The 27,845-nt window shown below is 33.3% G+C and overlaps 1 protein-coding gene across 5 annotated transcripts; it reads left to right on the top strand.

Moving 5' to 3' along the window:
* The first annotated feature begins 563 nt into the window (after positions 1 to 563).
* Positions 564 to 27,845, top strand: LOC139487438 (globin-like). Of its 5 annotated transcripts, XM_071272222.1 has the most exons (6): positions 14,078 to 14,438; positions 16,099 to 16,231; positions 19,533 to 19,607; positions 21,754 to 21,873; positions 22,609 to 22,834; positions 26,311 to 27,845. In XM_071272222.1, the coding sequence occupies exons 4-6, from the start codon at positions 21,758 to 21,760 to the stop codon at positions 26,467 to 26,469; spliced, it is 501 nt and encodes a 166-aa protein (XP_071128323.1). In that variant the 5' UTR covers positions 14,078 to 14,438; positions 16,099 to 16,231; positions 19,533 to 19,607; positions 21,754 to 21,757; the 3' UTR covers positions 26,470 to 27,845. The 5 variants fall into 5 exon arrangements, with proteins under 5 accessions (XP_071128348.1, XP_071128339.1, XP_071128358.1 ...); XM_071272247.1 differs by lacking the exons at positions 14,078 to 14,438; positions 16,099 to 16,231 and adding an exon at positions 564 to 580; XM_071272238.1 differs by lacking the exon at positions 16,099 to 16,231 and having other exon boundaries at positions 13,978 to 14,438.

The raw sequence follows: 27,845 nt of genomic DNA, 5'->3' as shown, positions 1-27,845 counted from the left end.
TAATAAATACATTGTGTATGAAAATAATAATACAACATCTACACACGCTTAAAAAACACGTGTCTCATGTCTATCTCTAGATTCACCTTCCGTGACAAGGTAACACTACGACTATTGAAGTTATATTTTTATATAGCGGATGTGGTCGAGTGGTCTAGAGCGCTGGACACGAGGCTAAGCGATTGGTGCTGTAGTGTATCAAAGGTGTGAGTTCGAATCCCGCTGAGGGACGGACAAAAAATTTTGTCAGTAGAAAATCTAACTCTAACACTGTTTGGTGTAATTTTCAGACTTATTGGCAGTGGCTTTTTTGCCGGCTTTGATTTGAATATCTGAATTCAAGCCGGCAAAATATAATATTTCTATAGAAATAGTTGACTTTTATGTGTGCACAAATGCAATTCAAAGAACTAACCAGTATTCAAAAAGCAAGTTTTTTTTTAATTTTTTAAGCTTTTTTATAATGTATATTAATGTTTTATTAAATTTTTCAGAGAAAACAAGACAAATAGAAACACTACACAGTTTAAAAGGAGAAAAATGAACAAAGTAAATCCGGCCCTTCAAAAAACGGACAAAGGTTCTCTAGAAGGATAAGTATTATAATTACCAGCACTTTGTGCACCCGTTTTTAAATGCTCTTGAACTTCTTTTTTGATTTGGTCTGCAACTGTTTTGCCATACACAAGAATGAAGGACATTTATTTTTGTTACATTAATCAGTACACGTGCTATGTCATTGATAAATCTTATGAATAGCTATATATAGTTATCATTGATGTATACGAGAAACACTTATACCCTGTTATAATTTTTAATATATCTGTTTTACCTTAAATGTGATAAAAATGTTCCATAGCAAGTGAACTTTTAGAAGTATTTCCAAATATGATTTAAAAAAAAATATATTTTAAGTCAGCGTTTACTGTTGTCAATGGCCATTTGAAAATAACATTCATATTTTTTTCTTTTTCCCCTATGTTTCTATTTGTGTACCTTTAATTGGCTTTAAAAAAATCATAAAAAATCATTTTTCGTCGCAGTTAATTTTTCCATAGCAGATAAGATTGAAACATGATGAAACAATCTAAATAAATTATCAAGAATTTTTTTTTTTTAAATCAATGTTTTCTGTTGTCAACTGCATTTTGTCATGAATGCAAACTCCAAACCTCCGTTCGACAGATGTCGTATGTACAGTATACAAATGGATCGAATCGATTAAAATTTTTACGTGTTTCGTCAAATTAACATTATCGTGATTAGTCGGATGTCTCAAATAATTATCGTTACCGTTATTTTTGGAAAATTCGTCAAATTCAGCTGATTTTTTTAACGTCTAAAAGAAAGTGTACATTTTATCGTCACGCACTTAAAATTAACGTTAACGTCGTATGGCAAGAATTTTTACCGTTATACGTCATGAAGGTACCCCCATTACTACCCTCATGATATATTTCGATAAAAAAAAAATGAACAATAGAATGACACAGATACATTCAAATCCGAGGTTTCAGTGTCAATTTACCAAAGATATGAAACTTAATTTAAATACACATACGAGATATTATGTGTCATAATAATTATATCTCGGTGAGCAATTCAAAACTATTATAATAAAGAATTCTTAAACAACTTGGATTATCTCGCTTGGAAATGTCCAATATTCTTGAACATGGGACATTCCTTTTTGAATTTTCCTCGGAGTTCAGTACTTTTGTGATTTTACTTTTTACCATAAGTTTAACTTCATAGAAACCATGTATAGCATGAATTGTACATCATGTATCACCTTTCTACCTGCCAATTTTCAACCCATGTTTATAAAATGTCTTAGAAAGAAATGCCTTTTGGAAGATACTACTAAAAAAAAAAAAAAAAAACTAAAATAACCCCTGTTTTTTTGGAAATCTTAAATAAGTATACTCAGTATGGAGCGCAGTAATCATCAGCATGGAAAACTAAAGAAAAAGCAACGACATCCCCACCAAAAACTATGGTGCTTCGGAAGGGTACGTAGATCCCTCTCCACATGGGACACCTGTCGTGTTGCTCATGTTAGTACAACCCAGAAACAAGTCTACTTCGGTAGTCTAGGTCATATGCGAGAAAAGGGGACAGGATTATAGTTACGACATTAATTCATATCCGTTATCATCTGTGAAACGGATATTCATTAATAGTCATCCAACTTGTGATGGCATCTCTTAAATTTACGAAGATGTTGTTTTAACTTCACCATTTGGAACTCTTGGTTTAAAAGCTTCCTTCTGAGCAGCAACCCTCTATCCCATTTTTTGGTTTGAATACGGTTTAACTTTGATTTAACTGAACTTTTTTTTTTTATTTCGAGGGTCACACAGGTTCGTTTTATAAGAACCGCGCGTCTGGCGTACCAAATTATAGTCCTGGTATCTCTAATGAACTTGACTGTACTAATTTAAATACTGTTTGGCAATAGTGACTTCCTGATTCTACATAGCTCATAGAAACATTTCCCGACAATTGATGCATAACGTATATTTATCAAACATCTTCAGACAGCTCCAACTAGTATTTTTTTTCTCTCTAAAAAGTTATTAGTATAATAACAGTCATATCGCAATCGTTTAGAGATAAACTACTGAAATGTAGGGGAAATTGGTTAAATTGCCTTCAGGTTAGAACAAAATTTCCAAAACATCTTGTTTATCAAGTTGTAACGCGACGTGTAGGTTAAGTAACGATGTCGGTCAATCTGTTTCAGTATATTTTTTTTTCTTTTTCTGTTATCGAATTTTAAAGGATATACAGATGGAAAGTGATAAGGAAATATCGATTTACTGTAATAATTAACAGAATATTTTCCTGATATTAACTGTATCTGGGATAAGACGATAAGCTTCTTTGAATTTTGTTACAGCTTAGTTTGTATGTATAAATGAGGGGTTAAGCTTCCATAAGTAACCATAATTTGTTAAGTTACTAACTTTAAAGCAAATAATTTTTAGTAAAACTAAAATTACCATTGATCATTGATACAATAAACTATAGAGGTAGTAAAATCACAAAAATACTGAACTCCGAGGAAAATTCAATACGGAAAGTCCCTAATCAAATGGCAAAATCAAAAGTTCAAACACATCAAACGAATAGATAACAAATGTCATATTCCTGAATTGGTTCATGCAATAGAAAATGGTGGAATTGAACCTGGTTTTATATCTATATAAACCTCTAACTTGTATTACAGTCGCTTCAAATTTTATTTCGTATATTTATTGACAACGATGCGTGAACAAAACACACAGACATACTAGTTAAAAATGTCCATTAAGCAGCTTTCAACATTGTGATATAATCTTAATCACTAAAAAAAATATAAACATGTAACAAAGAAGAACAAAATGGCATAATACAGACCAAGCATATTAGTAAAAATTAAAGACAAGAATACACAAATTTACCATAGTACAATAACAACAATGACGGGATGTATAAGTACAGAGCTACGTCATATATGTAACGAAGATGGACAAATCATATAGGAAAATGAAAGACGAGCAACAAACAAGTTTTCGAAGTAACACCAAAAGGCATATAGACAAATCACATTAGCAAAATGAAAGACAAGAATACGAGAATATTATAAATATAATGACAGAATGTACAAGTTCAAGTATCTCATTACCAATAAAAATGAATTGGATATTTAGAAAAATGTATATTTATATTAGTTTGTGTCCTTTTTGTGCGTTATGAACGCCAGTACGATCACAGGAACTAAGTGCTTGGTAAACTAAGTGACTGGGGAAATCTATTAGCTGATTTGTATGTCTATAATATAACATTTAGATAAATTTGCACCAGATTTGGATAATATGTCGACTGAATAATTTGACCTGCCTCCCTTGATATCTGTTCTACTTTTTGAGCGGAAATGTTAACTTAGTATAGAGATACAGTCCAAGTAAAAGATTAAATAAAATAGTTATTGTTTTAATGTTTTACCATTTTTTAATAGTTTCATCTGCCTCCAATAAAGAATATTCAAACATTACATTCATACACCGAAATTCAGTTTTTGAATATAATTCTTTAAGAATAAGCACTATCAACGTTTCATCTGTCAAAACTGCGCTTCTGCTCCAATATTAAGTTAAAGGTATCATTGGTCAACTAACTTCAGTGATATAATTATCGTTTTCTTACCAAGACGATACATACAAAAGTAAAGGTCTGCATGGTTCAAGTATAAAAGCTGTATGTATAAAATACAAAGAAAGGCAAAAGTTGTAACAGTGAATTCGCAGATTTCTATGATCGTAATATCTTTATCTTTAAATTTAAAAATAACCACAGGTCTACTGGGATAGAGAACTATGTTCATCCCTAAACCTCTTCCGTCTGACAGTAAACTACATACTAAATAAAGCCAACAGTAGATTGTCAATGTTCATCCCTAAACCTCTTCCGTCTGACAGTAAACTACATGCTAAATAAAGCCAACAGTAGATTGTCAATGTTCATCCCTAAACCTCTTCCGTCTGACAGTAAACTACATACTAAATAAAGCCAACAGTAGATTGTCTATGTTCATCCCTAAACCTCTTCCGTCTGACAGTAAACTACATACTAAATAAAGCCAACAGTAGATTGTCTATGTTCATCCCTAAATCTCTTCCGTCTGACAGTAAACTACATACTAAATAAAGCCAACAGTAGATTGTCAATGTTCATCCCTAAACCTCTTCCGTCTGACAGTAAACTACATACTAGATAAAGCCAACAGTAGATTGTCAATGTTCATCCCTAAACCTCTTCCGTCTGACAGTAAACTACATGCTAAATAAAGTCAACAGTAGATTGTCAATGTTCCTCCCTAAACCTCTTCCGTCTGACAGTAAACTACATGCTAAATAAAGCCAACAGTAGATTGTCAATGTTCATCCCTAAACCTCTTCCGTCTGACAGTAAACTACATGCTAAATAAAGCCAACAGTAGATTGTCAATGTTCATCCCTAAACCTCTTCCGTCTGACAGTAAACTACATACTAAATAAAGCCAACAGTAGATTGTCAATGTTCATCCCTAAACCTCTTCCGTCTGACAGTAAACTACATGCTAAATAAAGCCAACAGTAGATTGTCAATGTTCATCCCTAAACCTCTTCCGTCTGACAGTAAACTACATGCTAAATAAAGTCAACAGTAGATTGTCAATGTTCCTCCCTAAACCTCTTCCGTCTGACAGTAAACTACATGCTAAATAAAGTCAACAGTAGATTGTCAATGTTCATCCCTAAACCTCTTCCGTCTGACAGTAAACTACATACTAAATAAAGCCAACAGTAGATTGTCAATGTTCATCCCTAAACCTCTTCCGTCTGACAGTAAACTACATGCTAAATAAAGTCAACAGTAGATTGTCAATGTTCATCCCTAAACCTCTTCCGTCTGACAGTAAACTACATACTAAATAAAGCCAACAGTAGATTGTCAATGTTCATCCCTTAACCTCTTCCGTCTGACAGTAAACTACATACTAAATAAAGCCAACAGTAGATTGTCAATGTTCATCCCTAAACCTCTTCCGTCTGAGAGTAAACTACATACTAAATAAAGCCAACAGTAGATTGTCAATGTTCATCCCTAAACCTCTTCCGTCTGACAGTAAACTACATGCTAAATAAAGTCAACAGTAGATTGTCAATGTTCATCCCTAAACCTCTTCCGTCTGACAGTAAACTACATGCTAAATAAAGTCAACAGTAGATTGTCTATGTTCATCCCTAAACCTCTTCCGTCTGACAGTAAACTACATACTAAATAAAGCCAACAGTAGATTGTCAATGTTCATCCCTAAACCTCTTCCGTCTGACAGTAAACTACATACTAAATAAAGCCAACAGTAGATTGTCAATGTTCATCCCTAAACCTCTTCCGTCTGACAGTAAACTACATACTAAATAAAGCCAACAGTAGATTGTCAATGTTCATCCCTAAACCTCTTCCGTCTGACAGTAAACTACATACTAAATAAAGCCAACAGTAGATTGTCAATGTTCATCCCTAAACCTCTTCCGTCTGACAGTAAACTACATGCTAAATAAAGCCAACAGTAGATTGTCAATGTTCATCCCTAAACCTCTTCCGTCTGACAGTAAACTACATGCTAAATAAAGTCAACAGTAGATTGTCAATGTTCATCCCTAAACCTCTTCCGTCTGACAGTAAACTACATGCTAAATAAAGTCAACAGTAGATTGTCAATGTTCATCCCTAAACCTCTTCCGTCTGACAGTAAACTACATGCTAAATAAAGTCAACAGTAGATTGTCAATGTTCATCCCTAAACCTCTTCCGTCTGACAGTAAACTACATGCTAAATAAAGTCAACAGTAGATTGTCAATGTTCATCCCTAAACCTCTTCCGTCTGACAGTAAACTACATGCTAAATAAAGTCAACAGTAGATTGTCAATGTTCATCCCTAAACCTCTTCCGTCTGACAGTAAACTACATGCTAAATAAAGTCAACAGTAGATTGTCAATGTTCATCCCTAAACCTCTTCCGTCTGACAGTAAACTACATGCTAAATAAAGTCAACAGTAGATTGTCAATGTTCATCCCTAAACCTCTTCCGTCTGACAGTAAACTACATGCTAAATAAAGTCAACAGTAGATTGTCAATGTTCATCCCTAAACCTCTTCCGTCTGACAGTAAACTACATGCTAAATAAAGCCAACAGTAGATTGTCTATGTTCATCCCTAAACCTCTTCCGTCTGACAGTAAACTACATGCTAAATAAAGTCAACAGTAGATTGTCAATGTTCATCCCTAAACCTCTTCCGTCTGACAGTAAACTACATACTAAATAAAGTCAACAGTAGATTGTCAATGTTCATCCCTAAACCTCTTCCGTCTGACAGTAAACTACATGCTAAATAAAGTCAACAGTAGATTGTCAATGTTCATCCCTAAACCTCTTCCGTCTGACAGTAAACTACATGCTAAATAAAGCCAACAGTAGATTGTCTATGTTCATCCCTAAACCTCTTCCGTCTGACAGTAAACTACATGCTAAATAAAGTCAACAGTAGATTGTCAATGTTCATCCCTAAACCTCTTCCGTCTGACAGTAAACTACATACTAAATAAAGTCAACAGTAGATTGTCAATGTTCATCCCTAAACCTCTTCCGTCTGACAGTAAACTACATGCTAAATAAAGCCAACAGTAGATTGTCAATGTTCATCCCTAAACCTCTTCCGTCTGACAGTAAACTACATACTAAATAAAGCCAACAGTAGATTGTCAATGTTCATCCCTAAACCTCTTCCGTCTGACAGTAAACTACATACTAAATAAAGCCAACAGTAGATTGTCTATGTTCCTCCCTAAACCTCTTCCGTCTGACAGTAAACTACATACTAAATAAAGTCAACAGTAGATTGTCAATGTTCATCCCTAAACCTCTTCCGTCTGACAGTAAACTACATACTAAATAAAGTCAACAGTAGATTGTCTATGTTCATCCCTAAACCTCTTCCGTCTGACAGTAAACTACATGCTAAATAAAGTCAACAGTAGATTGTCAATGTTCATCCCTAAACCTCTTCCGTCTGACAGTAAACTACATACTAAATAAAGTCAACAGTAGATTGTCAATGTTCATCCCTAAACCTCTTCCGTCTGACAGTAAACTACATGCTAAATAAAGCCAACAGTAGATTGTCAATGTTCATCCCTAAACCTCTTCCGTCTGACAGTAAACTACATACTAAATAAAGCCAACAGTAGATTGTCAATGTTCATCCCTAAACCTCTTCCGTCTGACAGTAAACTACATACTAAATAAAGCCAACAGTAGATTGTCTATGTTCATCCCTAAACCTCTTCCGTCTGACAGTAAACTACATACTAAATAAAGCCAACAGTAGATTGTCAATGTTCATCCCTAAACCTCTTCCGTCTGACAGTAAACTACATACTAAATAAAGCCAACAGTAGATTGTCAATGTTCATCCCTAAACCTCTTCCGTCTGACAGTAAACTACATACTAAATAAAGCCAACAGTAGATTGTCTATGTTCATCCCTAAACCTCTTCCGTCTGACAGTAAACTACATGCTAAATAAAGTCAACAGTAGATTGTCTATGTTCCTCCCTAAACCTCTTCCGTCTGACAGTAAACTACATGCTAAATAAAGTCAACAGTAGATTGTCAATGTTCATCCCTAAACCTCTTCCGTCTGACAGTAAACTACATACTAAATAAAGCCAACAGTAGATTGTCTATGTTCATCCCTAAACCTCTTCCGTCTGACAGTAAACTACATACTAAATAAAGCCAACAGTAGATTGTCTATGTTCATCCCTAAACCTCTTCCGTCTGACAGTAAACTACATACTAAATAAAGCCAACAGTAGATTGTCTATGTTCATCCCTAAACCTCTTCCGTCTGACAGTAAACTACATACTAAATAAAGCCAACAGTAGATTGTCAATGTTCATCCCTAAACCTCTTCCGTCTGACAGTAAACTACATACTAAATAAAGCCAACAGTAGATTGTCTATGTTCATCCCTAAACCTCTTCCGTCTGACAGTAAACTACATACTAAATAAAGTCAACAGTAGATTGTCTATGTTCATCCCTAAACCTCTTCCGTCTGACAGTAAACTACATACTAAATAAAGCCAACAGTAGATTGTCTATGTTCATCCCTAAACCTCTTCCGTCTGACAGTAAACTACATACTAAATAAAGCCAACAGTAGATTGTCTATGTTCATCCCTAAACCTCTTCCGTCTGACAGTAAACTACATACTAAATAAAGCCAACAGTAGATTGTCAATGTTCATCCCTAAACCTCTTCCGTCTGACAGTAAACTACATACTAAATAAAGCCAACAGTAGATTGTCTATGTTCATCCCTAAACCTCTTCCGTCTGACAGTAAACTACATACTAAATAAAGTCAACAGTAGATTGTCTATGTTCCTCCCTAAACCTCTTCCGTCTGACAGTAAACTACATGCTAAATAAAGTCAACAGTAGATTGTCAATGTTCATCCCTAAACCTCTTCCGTCTGACAGTAAACTACATACTAAATAAAGCCAACAGTAGATTGTCTATGTTCATCCCTAAACCTCTTCCGTCTGACAGTAAACTACATACTAAATAAAGCCAACAGTAGATTGTCTATGTTCATCCCTAAACCTCTTCCGTCTGACAGTAAACTACATACTAAATAAAGTCAACAGTAGATTGTCTATGTTCATCCCTAAACCTCTTCCGTCTGACAGTAAACTACATACTAAATAAAGCCAACAGTAGATTGTCTATGTTCATCCCTAAACCTCTTCCGTCTGACAGTAAACTACATACTAAATAAAGTCAACAGTAGATTGTCAATGTTCATCCCTAAACCTCTTCCGTCTGACAGTAAACTACATGCTAAATAAAGTCAACAGTAGATTGTCTATGTTCATCCCTAAACCTCTTCCGTCTGACAGTAAACTACATACTAAATAAAGCCAACAGTAGATTGTCTATGTTCATCCCTAAACCTCTTCCGTCTGACAGTAAACTACATACTAAATAAAGCCAACAGTAGATTGTCTATGTTCATCCCTAAACCTCTTCCGTCTGACAGTAAACTACATACTAAATAAAGCCAACAGTAGATTGTCAATGTTCCTCCCTAAACCTCTTCCGTCTGACAGTAAACTACATACTAAATAAAGTCAACAGTAGATTGTCAATGTTCATCCCTAAACCTCTTCCGTCTGACAGTAAACTACATACTAAATAAAGCCAACAGTAGATTGTCAATGTTCATCCCTAAACCTCTTCCGTCTGACAGTAAACTACATACTAAATAAAGCCAACAGTAGATTGTCAATGTTCATCCCTAAACCTCTTCCGTCTGACAGTAAACTACATGCTAAATAAAGTCAACAGTAGATTGTCTATGTTCATCCCTAAACCTCTTCCGTCTGACAGTAAACTACATACTAAATAAAGCCAACAGTAGATTGTCTATGTTCATCCCTAAACCTCTTCCGTCTGACAGTAAACTACATACTTAATAAAGTCAACAGTAGATTGTCAATGTTCATCCCAAAACCTCTTCCGTCTGACAGTAAACTACATACTAAATAAAGCCAACAGTAGATTGTCAATGTTCATCCCTAAACCTCTTCCGTCTGACAGTAAACTACATACTAAATAAAGCCAACAGTAGATTGTCTATGTTCATCCCTAAACCTCTTCCGTCTGACAGTAAACTACATACTAAATAAAGCCAACAGTAGATTGTCTATGTTCATCCCTAAACCTCTTCCGTCTGACAGTAAACTACATACTAAATAAAGCCAACAGTAGATTGTCAATGTTCCTCCCTAAACCTCTTCCGTCTGACAGTAAACTACATACTAAATAAAGTCAACAGTAGATTGTCAATGTTCATCCCTAAACCTCTTCCGTCTGACAGTAAACTACATACTAAATAAAGCCAACAGTAGATTGTCAATGTTCATCCCTAAACCTCTTCCGTCTGACAGTAAACTACATACTAAATAAAGCCAACAGTAGATTGTCAATGTTCATCCCTAAACCTCTTCCGTCTGACAGTAAACTACATGCTAAATAAAGTCAACAGTAGATTGTCTATGTTCATCCCTAAACCTCTTCCGTCTGACAGTAAACTACATACTAAATAAAGTCAACAGTAGATTGTCAATGTTCCTCCCTAAACCTCTTCCGTCTGACAGTAAACTACATACTAAATAAAGCCAACAGTAGATTGTCAATGTTCCTCCCTAAACCTCTTCCGTCTGACAGTAAACTACATGCTAAATAAAGCCAACAGTAGATTGTCAATGTTCATCCCTAAACCTCTTCCGTCTGACAGTAAACTACATGCTAAATAAAGCCAACAGTAGATTGTCTATGTTCATCCCTAAACCTCTTCCGTCTGACAGTAAACTACATACTAAATAAAGCCAACAGTAGATTGTCAATGTTCATCCCTAAACCTCTTCCGTCTGACAGTAAACTACATACTAAATAAAGCCAACAGTAGATTGTCAATGTTCCTCCCTAAACCTCTTCCGTCTGACAGTAAACTACATGCTAAATAAAGCCAACAGTAGATTGTCAATGTTCATCCCTAAACCTCTTCCGTCTGACAGTAAACTACATGCTAAATAAAGCCAACAGTAGATTGTCAATGTTCATCCCTAAACCTCTTCCGTCTGACAGTAAACTACATACTAAATAAAGCCAACAGTAGATTGTCAATGTTCATCCCTAAACCTCTTCCGTCTGACAGTAAACTACATGCTAAATAAAGCCAACAGTAGATTGTCAATGTTCATCCCTAAACCTCTTCCGTCTGACAGTAAACTACATGCTAAATAAAGCCAACAGTAGATTGTCAATGTTCATCCCTAAACCTCTTCCGTCTGACAGTAAACTACATACTAAATAAAGCCAACAGTAGATTGTCAATGTTCATCCCTAAACCTCTTCCGTCTGACAGTAAACTACATGCTAAATAAAGCCAACAGTAGATTGTCAATGTTCATCCCTAAACCTCTTCCGTCTGACAGTAAACTACATGCTAAATAAAGCCAACAGTAGATTGTCAATGTTCATCCCTAAACCTCTTCCGTCTGACAGTAAACTACATACTAAATAAAGCCAACAGTAGATTGTCAATGTTCATCCCTAAACCTCTTCCGTCTGACAGTAAACTACATGCTAAATAAAGCCAACAGTAGATTGTCAATGTTCAAATCTCATAAATGGATACAGAGTGACGAATAAAACCAGGAAACCAAAACCGAGGGAATTGCATACACCTCAGAAATTAAGGGACCGGTTTTGTCATTACGGTATACGTATCCTGCTAGAATCCATCACCCAACCCCCATTCGAATTCGCACTCATTAAAGTGTCACAGTTGGAAATAGAACACACTCGGTAGAATAACAGATCGTAAACCTTTACCGGTACATTGAGATCCAAGACTCAGAAAGCATGTCGTTGAGACACCGACACATCGTATTTAAAATCCAGTCGTTCTGTGATGGAACGGAGGGTATGTTACTGTTGTTACGGCTGGGCCTTTCGACTGAGCATGATTTATTAATACTCAGTCACGTTTGGTCGAAGTAAGGACGATAAACCTGGTGCATAAAATTGAGAATGGAAATGGGGAATGTGCCAAAGAGACAACAACCCGACCATAGAAAAAAACAACAGCAGAAGGTCACCAACAGGTCTTCAATGTAGCGAGAAATTCCCGCACCCGGAGGCGTCCATAGTGTAGTTAGAGTGTGCATCATTCTAGCAGAATTTCGAGAGGTCAGCAATTACATTTTGCCAAACCAAACTGATGCTCGTATCCATTATTCACTGACCACATTTTCAGGTGACTCTCTTTGTCTCACTTTCTAGAAGCTTCCTGTTGCAGTGATTTTTCATGTGTTCTCATTCTAAAAATACATGCAATATTAACCACCGAATGTTAAGCAATCAACAAACAATCATTTATTACAAGTATAACAACCGGGAAATTGGTAATAACACCAAACTTGTTTTTGAACTTTATTGTATCAAGTCAGAAACATATTCGAGAATGTGTTTGAGCTTTTGATTTTGCCCTGTGTTAAGGGACTCTCCGTTTTGAATTTCCTTGGTATTTGGTATTTTTGGTATTTCACTTTTCTTATATAATTCGAAGATTGAGGAATTGCGCCTCATATTTTAATTGTTGTATTAACTATCTTATCGATAAAAACTTGTGCCGATGCTGTTGTTTAAATCATTGCTTCTTTCCTTTTTCCTTTTTCATTAGGTACAATACATTTAATCTTAGCATTGCTTAAGGTCTTGTCTAACTGTATTTTTTGTTTATTTCAAATAGTCTTCAAAGCCGATACGAGAGTGCAGGAATGCATTTTCACATATTACCAGTACTGACCTAAGTACTTAGAGCTTGCTATTTGTTCTGTATTGTTCTATAGTTTAAAAATTATCACAATCTAGGGTATGCGCGTGCTTTCGAAACTACGTTGAAAAATTACCACTTGCTTAAAATGCATTTTTAATACGCTTACATTGTGTATACGTATGGTAACGATTTAAGTATGGATGCGGTGTATTGCATTTTTTTGGAATGTATAATCCGTTGTTATTGAATAAATGTCAATACGATCGACTCAAAAGCTATGGATGCAGATACATATTTAAACAGAATATGGAGATAAGAAAGCCATACTTGACTTAAAGGGATGCATTCTTAGTTTATAACATTACTCTTATTTATAAACAGCAGATTTACACTCTAAGCATATAATTTAAACCATTCCATTATTTACAGTCGTTTAATCATTTCGTCGCTCATTTTGATTGATAGGATACCAGGTATAAACGCTTTTATTTTAGATACATGTATCTGCATAGATTATAGAAAAGTTAACACAGGTAAGACTAGGCAAGAACATCCATTGCCATGACATGACGACGAAATTATAAACTTATGATAAAGATGAGGTTGCAATTGTTTTTGATAACTAATGCTCTGAGTTCTGGACTCGTTCCGTATGCGATATCGTCCCGACTTTTAAACGGATTCGTATTATCCAAACTGATTGTAAAGTATCATTTAAATTGCCTTGATTTGCAATTATATTAATTGACACCTTTCTTTTTGTGTCTCTGTCTTGTTATTTTTGAATTAATACTTCTGTCATTCTATCCACCCACCGTGGTTAACTTATTTCGGTAAGTATTCTTCTATTTTATTTATCTGTACTATTACAGGACAAAATGTAGGAAGGATAGTAAAGCTAATATGAATGTTCTCATTAGCACTAACATATCCTATAATCCTGGGAAAGACTTTTAATTTGTTTCACAATTATAAGGAATCTGAGCTGTACAATAAAAATAAAAAGTTTTAGACAATTATTAAAGTGCACTTCTCATCCCGTTTTGAACGAAGGATGGGTATATTCGCAAAGTTTAAAAGGTTTACTCGTATGTTGAAATTTATATAATAATTGATAAATGGACCTTGAAACTGTAAATGTCAGAGCATACGGAAAGGAGATAAATCAAAGTATTAAGATCAGCGTGTTTTTGTGAAATAAAGCACATGTTTCATTCAACAAATACCTCTACAGCTGATCACTTGAATTATGTAAGGAGTTTCTAAAGAGATGAATTTATAACGAGAATCTATGTAATGGTAATCATCTCCTGACTTACAAGATAGAATACAACAAATCCATTGTAATACAATGAATAAATACCTAAATAATGGCCATATCGACATGATGGATATTACATTTTAATACGAACTCAGACAAATTAGACATCTTCAACGTTTTATTAAATTATGAAATGATGTTTATATCGAGATAAATTTCAGATAACAGGTAAGACATCTTTGTTTTAAATTTAAATTTTTTTATTAGATAAAATATTGTATTCTATTTACTGCATATTTGATATGGCAAATTAGTTTTGAAATATTGAAAAATTGATGGGATTATCAAAATCGACTGAAATTTTCGGTAAAGTTTTTAGTTATTATAGAATATGAAATCAGGCATAGAGTTAATTTGCCGTTGAAGAATCTTCAGGGTGTTTATAGTAATTTCATTTTCCGTACAAAAAATTGAAAATAACGTTTAACTTTTATCATAGGTTAAATATAAAATATTTACGATATTCTGTATTATGCAAAACATCTCGGGTACGCTTTGGAAAGATTACATTTTTGTATATGAAATCACTTTCTAAAATGGGAAATCAGATATACAGTTACTAGTCGACTTATCATAAACATGATGAAGCTGATTTTAACGAGAAGAATATTAATTTTTACATATATTAAAGTATATTGTTTGTTTTGTGCAAATGTTAAATTATTCATGTGACCTACCGATTTAGACTTATCACCGGGTTTGTATTCACAAGAGCAACACGACGGGTGCCAATCGCTGTGCATATGGTATTTTATTTGTTTGTGTGTGCTGATTTCATTGTTCTTGATTTATTTCAAACTTCCTCGGTGGTCTGATAATAGAAAAAAGGTAAGGCTGTAACCATTTTGAAAATGAGATTTTCAACATTCATAAGTATAAAGAAAATGGCGACACCTTTGTAAATTGTAAAAATGATAGAAAACATGTAAAACAAGTAAACATAACACCGTACAGAAAATAAAAGAATGAACAATACAAAACCCACCAAAAATGGGGCAGCTCCGGACGAGTAAGCAGATGCGACTCCACTAGTGGCAACCGTTGTATTTTGTTATCTGTGAAACAGATATTCCATAACGTTCAGCGTGTTTGCCTTGAGTGACGAGGGATTTCGGGTATTCGAACGATGGTCTGATCAAATGGAGGACTGGGCATTTGCAATTACTCCGATAAGCACATGATATTTAGGTGTAAACGAGGACGAGGAGTAAACGAAGACGAGGAGTCAGAATAATGGAACTTGATGGAGTGAAATGTTTGCTTCAATAATATACCTTGTAAACGTGGACGTTTAAAGCCAAAACCCACGTTGGACTAGTACAATTTAGGGTTTAACGTTTTTTTAAGTCAACATGTGCATGTCCTGATAAGCATTCAAACAATCCATCTATACATAATTAATTTGTCCATACAATTACATTAATTTCGTTTCCTGTAGATGGGGTTCCTTTTTGTTTTCATTTATCAGTTACGGAGGTTAACACTAAGAATCAAAGTGTATCTTGTATGGAAATAGACAGAATCCAGTTTTGCATGCCACACCAAGAGCTAATCCAGAATTTATTAAAAGGGTGGGGCGAAATTTCATAAATGTCATATTATCGCTCAGGCGATAAAAAAAAATGGACGATTTTATGCCATAAAATGATAACTTTTCCTGTCAAAGGGTAGGGGGTTGGTTCTACGCCACCTGAATCCGCCACTGCACACACAGTATAAAAGTACGTTAAATAAAAAAGAAAGAATTCAGCCTATACATCATGCAGCTGTTAGAAATAGATTTATGGCTATTGTGACATAATCTAATCTTGATTTTTTTGTAAATCAGTTGTGGAATCCGAAAAATTCTAGAAATGCTTGGGAATCTTCCTACTCTTAAACAAATGTAGAGCATGAGCAAAACGTTCGGAAGTATCTAGTTGTGACTATTTTGAGAGGTGCCGAAGCAGAGAAACAGAGAGGTAGGTGTCAAAATATCTGGGCTGAAATGCATAAAACGACCAAAGTTAAGATTAATCCGAACGGACGGATTTGTCTTCATTACCTACGATAAATTAGTATTACGGTTGGATATCTTAACTTATGTAGTTTTATGCATATCAGCCCAGTGTTCCTAAATAATTTAAAAAGAAGAGAATGTCACGCGGTGAATTAATAAACGAATGACACAGAATATTTGTAAATCTTTATAGTTTGGTTTGGTCAAACGCCACTGACCCGTACCACTTGATGATCACAACTGATTTCCTTATGCTCGACATTCGGTTGGGATTTAATCATTCGTGAAGATCAAATCAACTTAGTTGCGTCCTAACGATTGCCTAACTTCGCATATTTCAGCCTCTGGATAGCATGATTCAAATGATTTTGAAATTAAGGAACACATGTACCATATTGGAAGAAGATGTCGCTCAACGGATTAAAATTTCAGTTCAAAAGTATAAAAGTACAACACTGAACAAGCGGCGAAGTCGTTATGTTAAAGCGTCGCATACACTATAAGAGACGACTGTCTTCTCCTTAGGTCTTCTCTGTTTGATTTTGTCAATCCGTACCCTTTGATACGGCCCCTTTGATATCCTCTTTATGGTGGTCTGTTTGTTTTCGGGACTCGTTATGGCCGTTCTTAGAGCGGCACACATTTTTTTCAGGATCATAGATTAGCTCAGAGATCATAACGACCCTCAAAATGTCCCAAAACCAGTTATTAGATATAAGAACTAGTCGTGGTAACGTTTTTTTGGTACAAACAAGATTGCAAAGATAGCTCTAGCTCTTCGAAGACTCATACAAATCAAGAAGGCTCAGTCTGTATATATATATATTAGTAGTCATTGAATTGTTTATTAAAATTTCTAAATAGAAATCATTCCAATAAAATTCCTTAATTGGGATTACATGTTAATTCTTCTATACAGACTTTAATATCTTCAGAAGAAATGCCAAATTAATTTGCTTTCGGTTAAATGCAAATTAAATCAAGAATTATGTAATAAAAATGCCTACAATTACTCCCCTAGCAGTCAATTCTAAATATAAATTACATTTTCATTCTGAAAAAAGTGTAAAAATATATGATTTAATAATACGAAACATAAATGTCCTCTGATAAAAATGTACTATTAAAACATTATTGTCACATGTAAACATTTTAGATGAAAAAGTATTGTGAATTCGCATTATTTTAAAAAGTTCATAAAGTTACCTTTGATGTATATTTAATGTTTAATAAACGATTTGCTGCTATGTCGTAATGAAAAATACATCTACTAGTATACCATTGACCTGAATGTCTCTGATCTATGTTATATATACAAGCAAAAACGCATATTTAACGTGTTGCTTTTCTGAATTAAATTATTACGCACTTACTAAGCACTTAGTAAGTATCAGTAGTTTTTAACCAAAAGTTGAAATAAATAGTTTAAGGTCATTACAATAAGAAAATATTTAAGATCTCTTTTTTTAAACAACACATATTCATTTAAAATATTTCACACAAAGAATATGTTGTTTCCTTTAACTTTATAAAAAAAATATTTTCGATGATTTAATATCATTGAAAATTGAAAATATTAAGTAATAAAAAAAATAAGTAAACAAGTGATGTACTTAAATCGAACATAAATATTTGTGTTATCAGAACATTTTTCAAATAAACTTTAGAGAAATTACGTCGAATTGGTTCGTTTACAGTAGTGTTTTAAAACAACTTAAATTTAAGAAGATATACGTAAACAATTTACAGTAATTTCTGCAATGTTTTTACAACATTTCATTAAGCTTAATGTTCACATGTTAAAGAAAAGGCAAATAAATTCTTAACATAATGTTGGTTTTTTTTTAACTAAGAGCAAATGAGGTTCTGAGTAAATGTTAATGATTACAAATAAACTCATCACAGATACCAGGATGGAAATTTTATCTTTACGCCAGACGCGCGTTTCGTCTACAAAAGACTCATCAGTGACGCTCGAATAAAATAATGTCAAATGACATAACTATCCGTCAGAGACTAAATTTCGTACTTATAGCATCCATTGGTCACCGTTAGTCCTTTAACTAAAGATATGACCTCGTTTACAGTATGGGGCATTATTTACTATTTCTATTCTATATTTATGATTATTTTTTTGTACGATCAGTGTGCCACGCATTAAAAAAAGTTAAAATTAAAATATCGGTAAAAAAACGTTAAAAATTGAATAACAATGCGAAGTCATATGTTATAGGACTACTGAAGCTACTAGCTAATTATAATACTAGCAAGTATCACATTTTGCTTTCAACTTAGTTGTTATTTCTAGCTAAGGAAGATTACTGCAATGTAAAGAGGTTTTCTAAAGATTCTAAAGAACTGGGGCATAGAAATATGGTCACATGAACTACCCCATACGTCTGTAATAAAATATAAAGTAAACCCCCCGATGCATTGCGTAGTGAAATTGACACTCTTTGCTCGTAAAGAGCCCTTGCAAAAACTAATTTCAATTTCGTTCCCTGTAGAGTCTTACTTTCCCGCCTTTACCAATCGACCCGCTTTACTTTAATACGCAACAATTAGATTCATTGTGAATTTGATCTCGACCTTCATATTCGGAAATATTTGCCACTGGACGTTAAAAGAACAGCAATCGATCAAGGACTTCTTGGGACATTATGATTAAAACCTTTGACCTAATACGATTAAGATTACATGTATTGAATAAGCATAAATTTTACATCATTTTTACATGCATTGGCCCAAATTATTATCTGTTGTTCACATGTGTCCATGTCTTCCATAACGGTCATCTTATATATTATATATATGCTTGCAGTATCTCTCTTTTTCTTTTTGATAAAAAAGGGGTTTTACTTCTCTGCCTGCATGTGTTGTCCTATGTATATGATTTTACTTGTATAAATGCCACTATACCTTAATGATCAATATGTCAACAAGAAAAACGTAATGAGATCACCTGGATTTATTTACATTAACTGACGCTGAAACATATAAGATATATATATTAAAGTTAACACATGTTCCTAGCATTTATAAACAACGTTTTATGTTGTATTTCTTTTCTCACTTCAACCGTAGAGAGCTTGTTTAAAAATTGAATGACGTAGGTACTATTAACTAAAGTCTTGGTTATTCTGCTTGTCTTGGAATAACGGTTACCAGACCGTCTTTTTGTTACAAAGTGATTAATTTCATACCGGTACTTGAAAAAAATAAACATTCTCATAGTGGTTAGATATATAATTTATGTGTTGTAGGATATATTATCACAAAGGAAAATAATAAGTTATAGATGAGTCTTGGAATGCTGTAGTAGAGAAAAAAAAATTCTGGTGAGTTACCTTTTACGTTTCTGATAATACTATTATTATTTTTTTTAATAAATGCGACAAATGTAAAATGACAAGTTGGATTACATTGTGTGACATATGGCATATTTTGATAGACTTTCTTTAAATGTCGAGGTAAAGGTTTAAAAAGATCATTTGTTTTTAATTTGATTTTCGAAGATCACAATACATGTAAAAAAAAAAGTCTGAAGGTTTATTAAACTGTTGTAAAGTCTAAATGACATACATTTTGATTCAGGAAATTGAAACATCAAAAAATTGATTAAAAAAAGCTACGGGGATGTTCAAAACATGTTGCAATATATATAATTTGCTCGTAAAAAACTAAGGACCAGAAATGCATACCCATTCTGTAACATATTTATGATTATGGAAAACCTAAAAAAGACAGCAAAATTAATTAGATCGAAATATAAGATAAGTTAGAGATGTGCTTTAAAAGAAACAGTCCTTGAAAAGTCATTGAAATAAGGTCTTGGTTTTAGGATGAAATCGCAAATAAAGTACGACTTTTCCTTTTTTTATGTATAATTATAAAGAACTTGTTAACTGTTCGAATCTGTTGGTGACTTAATTAATTGAAATTCCTTAAATCATGCGGAAAAGATAAAACAAGAGGCGCACAAAAACATCATATATTAGGGGGAATTACGAATACGAAGAGCAGACGACGAACGAACGATAGCAATACTTTTTAGTTAAACAAGTGATTTACTTGACTTGGTAAGTCATATTTCTATATTCTTCTAATTTAAATCTTATCGTACCCAAGGAAGATATATATAACTCAGTACAATAAGAACACATGACTTTGAAATTAGTTTAGAGATTAAGTTATATTTGATATGATAATTTCCACTCAATTAAACAATATTATGTAATAAAGATACACACTGACATACATTTCAAATCCTTTCCATGCAGTTGAAAAAAGGAGTCTTCAGATTTATTAATTTTTTTGTCTTTTTTATACGATTCAATTTTATGCGTCTTTACATATTAAATTAGTTTGCAAAGTAAGTTGACAGATTGATATCGAATGTACATGATGTACTAAGCTTTATTTAATATCTTCTCAATCAGACGATATTAAAGTTAGCAAAACAGTATACAATTGAGAAAAAATTACGTGATGAAAAATTAGAAGACCACTTTTTACCAGAGTCTACATAATTATGTTAGCAACTGCATGTCAACACGTGTGTCTGTAACAACGTTACAGAAACGAGATAGTAGTGTTGTGTTGGCCGTACGTCTGTTTGTAGTATCTAGAGTACATGCACAACAGAGCATGGAAGTATTTTATTGACTTTCATTTTACCTCCATGAACAAATACGACTCAATCTTTTAGGGGAAAAAACTAAGTCATTCTAATTATAGAATTTACAGGGTTGCAAGGCCGGTATATAAACGTTTCAATTGCAGATGTTTGCATTCGTTCAGTGGTTCCTATGCTTTTTTTAAATTTCAGACAGTATGTTTATGTATCGACTGACTTAGAGAAGGAAATTTTAACTTTAATTTTTTTCAAAACTTGGTAATTAATAGAACGTTTTAAAAGTACATTATAAGCAAGAAAGGACAAACTAATTACAATATTGGTATTACTAGGTAAAAGTCTATCAACCGATCTTGCTTTATATTTCATATATTCCACTATTACCACCCATGCATTACAAAATGAACGTTGTCACAGTGAATGTCGCTAATAAAAGATACCCTTTCAAGTAAAAGCCCGAAAGATTTGAAATTGGAACGGCATGTTTGGGATATTTTGAATGTTTTATTCCATCTCGGGATTCTAATTGCGTAAGACTCTGGTGGTTGTAAACAGATATTTTATCAATAAAGCTAGAGTAACCTGTTGTAATGGTGTTATAGGAAAAATATTTTCATTCATAAATTATATTTCATAATTTATATGCGTCTTTACATATTAAATTATTTGCAAAGTCAGTTGACAGTACTAAGATTTAATTAATACCTTTCAATTTTGTAATTCGTTGGTGAAAGGTTTATATCTGCATGGATACTTCTAATAACTCGTGGGTGAAAAGGTTATATCTGCATGCAGTCTGCTAATAATAAAGTTTTTTTTATGCTATTAAAGCTTTTTTCTATTTTCAGTAAAATGTCTGAAAACGGTACAAACGAATTATTATCTGAAGAAGAGGAAACTGCTGTAAAGGAAAGTTGGACTGTTATCTGGAATGACAAAAAGACCAACGGAATCAAAATATTTGTCAAGTTTGTATATCTTAATTTGACCCTTTTATGTCTCAAGAATGATATCCTTTTTGGTAGATTTTTCTCATATGAGGAGATCACTATGCGTAATATAAAATATGTTTAAATGAGATTGTCGTGAACTTGGTGTATTCCCATTTTCAAATTGTCTTTCAAACTGTATCTACAGTTAATAAAAAAGAATATGGCTTATTTCTAACAGATCCTAATATTATCAACGATAGAAGATAGCTCAAAGACCGTAATTTTGACACATGTATAATTTGCAATAATGTATCAATATGTCTTCAACAGTAGCCATAGAGGTTGCAATACATTTTGATTTAATAGAACATGTAAAAGAGGAGCGAACCCCACCAAACGGATATTCAAACTCATTAATCGAAGAAAAACTGACAACACAATGGTAAAATTGTTGAAAAAAAGGTTTTTAATTATATGATATAGATTCTGAAATAGGGATACTTAATTGGTCCTACCTCTTTGCTCTTTCTTCGAAACTCGTAAGTCAGCACAATCATGTCAACAGTTTACAAAACACTACATAAAAACGAAAGAATGAGCAACACAAAGCACACAAAAAACGGGGGTTTAACTTATCTCAGTGTTCTCTGGAAGAGTAAGCAGATCATGTTCCATATGTGACACCCATCATGTTGCTCGTGTAATTATATTAAATACATTAATCAACAATATTACACGAATTCATTATAATTTGATAATACTATCTTTCAGATTATTTACGTTGTATCCTGATGCAATAAGCAGGTTTAAAGACTTCAACGGTTTAACTCTCGAAGAAGTGAAAGTACACAAAAAGTTGCGCGCCCATGCATTGTCAGTGATATACGCCTTAAAATCATTTATAGACAACCTAGATGACGTGGAAACATTGGTAGAGCTGGTAAAGAAAAACGCCAGTAATCACGTTGAAAGGAAAGTTACTGAAAAACAAATCATGGTAAGCACAAATCATATATAAAACAGTATAGAAAAACAAGAGCAACAACTTATCAATAAAAGAATTCCCAGAGAGAAGTTCAGACGGAGACATCCTGGCTTACGATCTATTTAAGCAAGGAGTGTACTATTTTTCCTGTCAATGATAAAATAACATATGAAATGTGGAACACACTGAATAAACCGCGTAGCAGGTTGTATAAAAGTGTGCAACACATTTTTATGTTAATAATAAAATATTGAATTGACAGAAAAATGTTACAGTAATTGCGTATAATCTAACACTGAATTCCAATTTTAAGAAGAAAATCATGTAAAAAAAAAAACGTTGATGACGTCAAGGTCTCATGACAAAATGATGTCTAAATGGCAGATACTAAACGGAAAGCAACAAGGGGCAATTTCAACTCTGATCGGATTCGACCAGAAGTAGCAGTCAAGGCGAATAAACTACCACGAGACCACCGAAGCAGTTGTATACTTTATGTAAAGATGGCAGTGCTAACCCGTTGATGAAGCAAAATTATCCCAAAGAAGCTATGTGAACAGAACATTTTTTTTACCAAAGCACTGGCTGCTAAGTCTGCTCGGTGCATTGGTCCTTGACGAATAATGGTTTTTTAAAAACACCGTCACATATACTATATGAGGGGCATTGCATTCCTTATTATCAACAGACCACAAACAGAAGAGACGAGCCATTTGAAAATAGGATTTACCATAAACATATCACCATCAGTTGGAACAAGAATTCCTTATCTACTCATGTTTCGTTATTAGGTAGACCGTTTTCAAAATGTTTTTTTTTTCTTTCAAATTCCTCAACATAAGTTTTTGTTATGAACGTCAGATACCGAAATAATCATTTGAAGTTCCTGTTCAAAATTAATAACCGTTTATAATCAGATAAAATGAACATTGAAGAATGCTTCACACCTGGTGGTATTTTCTCTTTCATCGAAGTGAATAAGAAATCTTACTGATAAAAGATTTTAAGATATCAATGAATAAAATGTCAGAATTCTTAAGTAATCTCGCAAGTTATGTCTTATTGTTGGAAACTGCTAAAGAAATTAACTGACACTGGAAAAAAAAAAGATTAATTACATACACTTTTTTCATAATTTCAATTTTTTGTCTTGCACTTTTGTTTGAAACGGATGTTTACAGTTGAAATACTTGATTTTGCTTTAGATATTCGATATTTTTCACTTAATTTATTTTATACGTAATTTTGGAACAACAAAAACAAAAGTTTTTTCCCCCAACAAACTGCTTATCTATATAACGGAAAAGAAGGCTTTTGTTGTTTTGTTTTACGTTAAAGAAAAACATCTAAATTGATATTATAAATTTCAGTTAACAAGTGATTCATTTCTGATTTGTTTCGACTTGTGAGTTTTTTATACGACCGCAAAAATTGAAAATTTTTGGTCGTATATTGGTATCACGTTGGCGTCGTCGTCGTCGTCGTCGTCGTCGTTCGAAGACATTTGGTTTTCGCACTTTAACTTTAGTAAAAGTAAATAGAAATCTATGAAATTTAAACACAAGGTTTATATACATGTGTACTATTGTTTGTCTGTTTGTCTTTTTCATTTTTAGCCATGGTGTTGTCAGTTTATTTTAGATTTCTGAGTTTGACTGTCCCTTTGGTAGCTTTCGTCATTCTTTTATGACCATAAAAGGAAGGTTGGGATTGATTTTGGGTGTTTTGGTCTCAACAGTTTAGGAATTAGGGGCCAAAAACAGGTCCCAAATAAGCATTTTTCTTGGTTTTTGCACAATAACTTTAGTATATTAAAGTTAATAGAAATCTATGAAATTTTAACACAAGGTTTATGACCACAAAAGGAAGGTTTGAATTGATTTTGGGAGTTTTGGTCCCAACGAATTAGGGGCCAAAAGGGTCTAAAATTAAACTTTTTTTCTTTGATTTCAGCGAAAAATGAATTATTAGGGTTCTTTGATATGCTAAATCTTACCGTGTATTCAGATTCCTAACTTTTGGTTCTGTTTTCGAAGGGTCCAAAATTAAACTTAGCTTGATTTTAACAAAAAATGAATTCTTGGGTTTTTTTGATTTGCTGAATCTAAACATGTACTTTTTGATCATGGGCCCAGTTTTCAAGTTGGTCCAAATCAGGGTCCAAAATTATTACATTAAGTATTGTGCAATAGCAAGAAATTTGCACAGTATTCCGCAATAGCAAGAAATCTTCAATTGCACGGTATTGTGCAATAGCAAGAAAGCTTCAATTGCACAGTATTGCGCAATAGCAAGAAATCTTCAATTGCACAGTATTGTACAATAGCCAGAAATCTTCAATTGCACAGTATTGCGCAATAGCAAGAAATATTCAATTGCACAATATTGCGCAATAGCAAACAATTTTCAATTGAACAGTTTTGCGCAATAGCAAGAAATATTCAATTGCACAGTATTGTCCCGTTTTCAAATTGGTCTACATTAAGGTCCAAAGGGTCAAAAATTAAACTTTGTTTGATTTCAACAAAAATTGAATATATGGGGTTCTTCTATATACCATGTATTTAGATTTTTAATATTTGGGCCCGGTTATCAAATTGGTCCACATTGAGGTCTAAGGGTCTAAAATTGAACATCATTTGATTTCATCAAAAATTGAATTCTTTGGGTTCTATGGTATGCTGAATCTTACCATGTATTTAGATTTTGGATATTGGACCATAACAGGTAAATGTCCAATTTAAAATTTTTAAGTTTTTAAGTTTAAGTTCTTAGACCAAATTCATTCTGTGTCAGAAACCTATGTTGTGTCAACTATTTAATCACAATCCAAATTCAGAGCTGTATCAAATTTAAATGTTGTGTCCATACTTGCCCTAACTGTTCAAGGTTCGACCTCTGTGGTCGTATAAAGCTGCGCCCTGCGGAGCATCTGGTTTATACTTCGTCATCTTCTCCCCCTTTTTGCCCTGAGAATATATTTTATTTAACGATCATATTAGTACAAATCAATTTTTCTGCAAGGCATCAAATATACAAGGAATTATAGAAAAAGAAGAAATCTTCTTACCATAGATGAAAACAGAGCAGTCAAAGAGAGTCGAAAGATAGAAAAGTGAAAATCACTCATAAATCAATGCCAAAACTGATAATGTTATGGAAAAATACAAAAAAAAAACGAACAAAAAGACCAACGATCCTAAATAAAACACAACATAAAAAAAAACACGGACTGCTCGAGTAAAACAAACCTTCTACCTAGCTCAGGTGCTCTGGTATAGTTAGCAGAGCATGATTCTCTAAAGGTACCCGTTGTGTTGCTTATAAGTAAAAATCGACCTTTAAGTCTAATTTGGTAGCTCGCATTCGAGAAAAAGAGGACGGGATTATGATAAAGGCTATTGGATAAACTGCTTACTTGGAATATTAAAACATTCTACTGTATAATAAACAAAAAAATCTAAATAAGTTGATGTATTTTTTTTCAGTGGTTGAAACCAGTATTTATAGATATTTTGGAAGAAATTATGGGTGACGAAATGACAGACGTTCACAGAACTGCATGGAATAAACTATTCAATGCTATAAAATCTTTGTGGAAACAAGAACAAGATAGTGTGGTAGCGCAACAAACAGAAGCATCGTGAGGATATGATTCTTATATTAACTGCGCATCAGAAGGATATTAATGACAGAGATCTGATTGATAAAGACAAGATTCATTGCAATTATATTTTAAGCTTGCAAACGGCAAGATATACATTTTAAAAACCATAATACCAGAAATATATATTTTATGTATTTATGTTGTTCAACATTACCATTATATTTAACTCAGTACATATAATGAAAGACACTGTTTTTACTGTGTGTATGTATTGTATTGTACACATATAAACTAGAGACGGTGTATATTTCACAAGCACCATGGCAAAAAAAATATCCCCCACACACCAAGATAAAACAATGGTACTTTATTGTACCAGTAGATAATAAGCAATGCCATTATCAACGCAGCGATCAATCATAAAATAAGAGCAAGTGAGGATATTGAATTCTGATAAGATTTTGTAGATCAAATTTTATGTTTTTATTTAGTAGTTATGCTTAGAAAGAGAGGAACATGTATCCTGTGGTAAAGTTATTGATATACCCTCTGTTTGCAAGTCTTTTTGATTGATTCTGAAAACTGAAAAAAATTCACAAGTGTCGAAAGCTGGAATGGAATTTATTTCTAACACAAGAACTGGTTTTCAAGTTTCAAAAAATTAACTGTTCTTCTCAGCTTTTGCACCGACACAGATATGGTAAGCAGTTGTTTTTAAAAAAGGACATCCCGATATGCTGAAACTGAAATCTTCGATGTGAATTTAAGAAAATATGTTGATGAATCGAATTATTAAAATGACACGTTTGTTTGAAACTCGTGTAATTTAGTGTGATACCACCATTGCATTCCCGCCATTTGTCTTTGTTAAATTGGGAAAATATTGTATCCCGTCCAGTAATACAGTGAACATTTCACATAACATTTCATTGCATTTACGATAATAACCATCACCAGAAGTTAACCAATCAAATGTCCACCCATTTGTTTCTGTTAACAAGCTTTAGTAACCATGTCACCTCAAGTTTCCAAAATATTTTATAGAAACACCAAAAAAAAAAAAAAAAAGAATGGTACTTCGAAGAACCCCACATGTGTGTTTATGGCCCACACATTGTTATAACTGCAATGAAATTCAGGATTAAACACATACAACTGTCAGATTCAAAGGATTTTTTTCGACCCTTTTTCGTGTGTGACGCAATTTGATTTGGTGGCATTACAACCTTGAAATGTAACGAAGAAATAATGGTTTTCAACCCTTGCCATGTAAATTAATATTGTACGTCTGTTTTATACTCTATTGATAAGTAGTAGTATTTATACATTAACTATTAAGTTGAATTATTGTATGTCAATTGTATATTGAAATAATCTATTGTATGTTATTGTATAATAAAATAACTTGCCTCTGTA

Source organism: Mytilus edulis, chromosome 1 (assembly GCF_963676685.1).
Source record: "Mytilus edulis chromosome 1, xbMytEdul2.2, whole genome shotgun sequence".
Lineage (NCBI taxonomy): Eukaryota > Metazoa > Mollusca > Bivalvia > Mytilida > Mytilidae > Mytilus > Mytilus edulis.
Note: the sequence above shows the minus strand (reverse complement) of the source record. Positions and strands in the feature narration are given on the sequence as shown.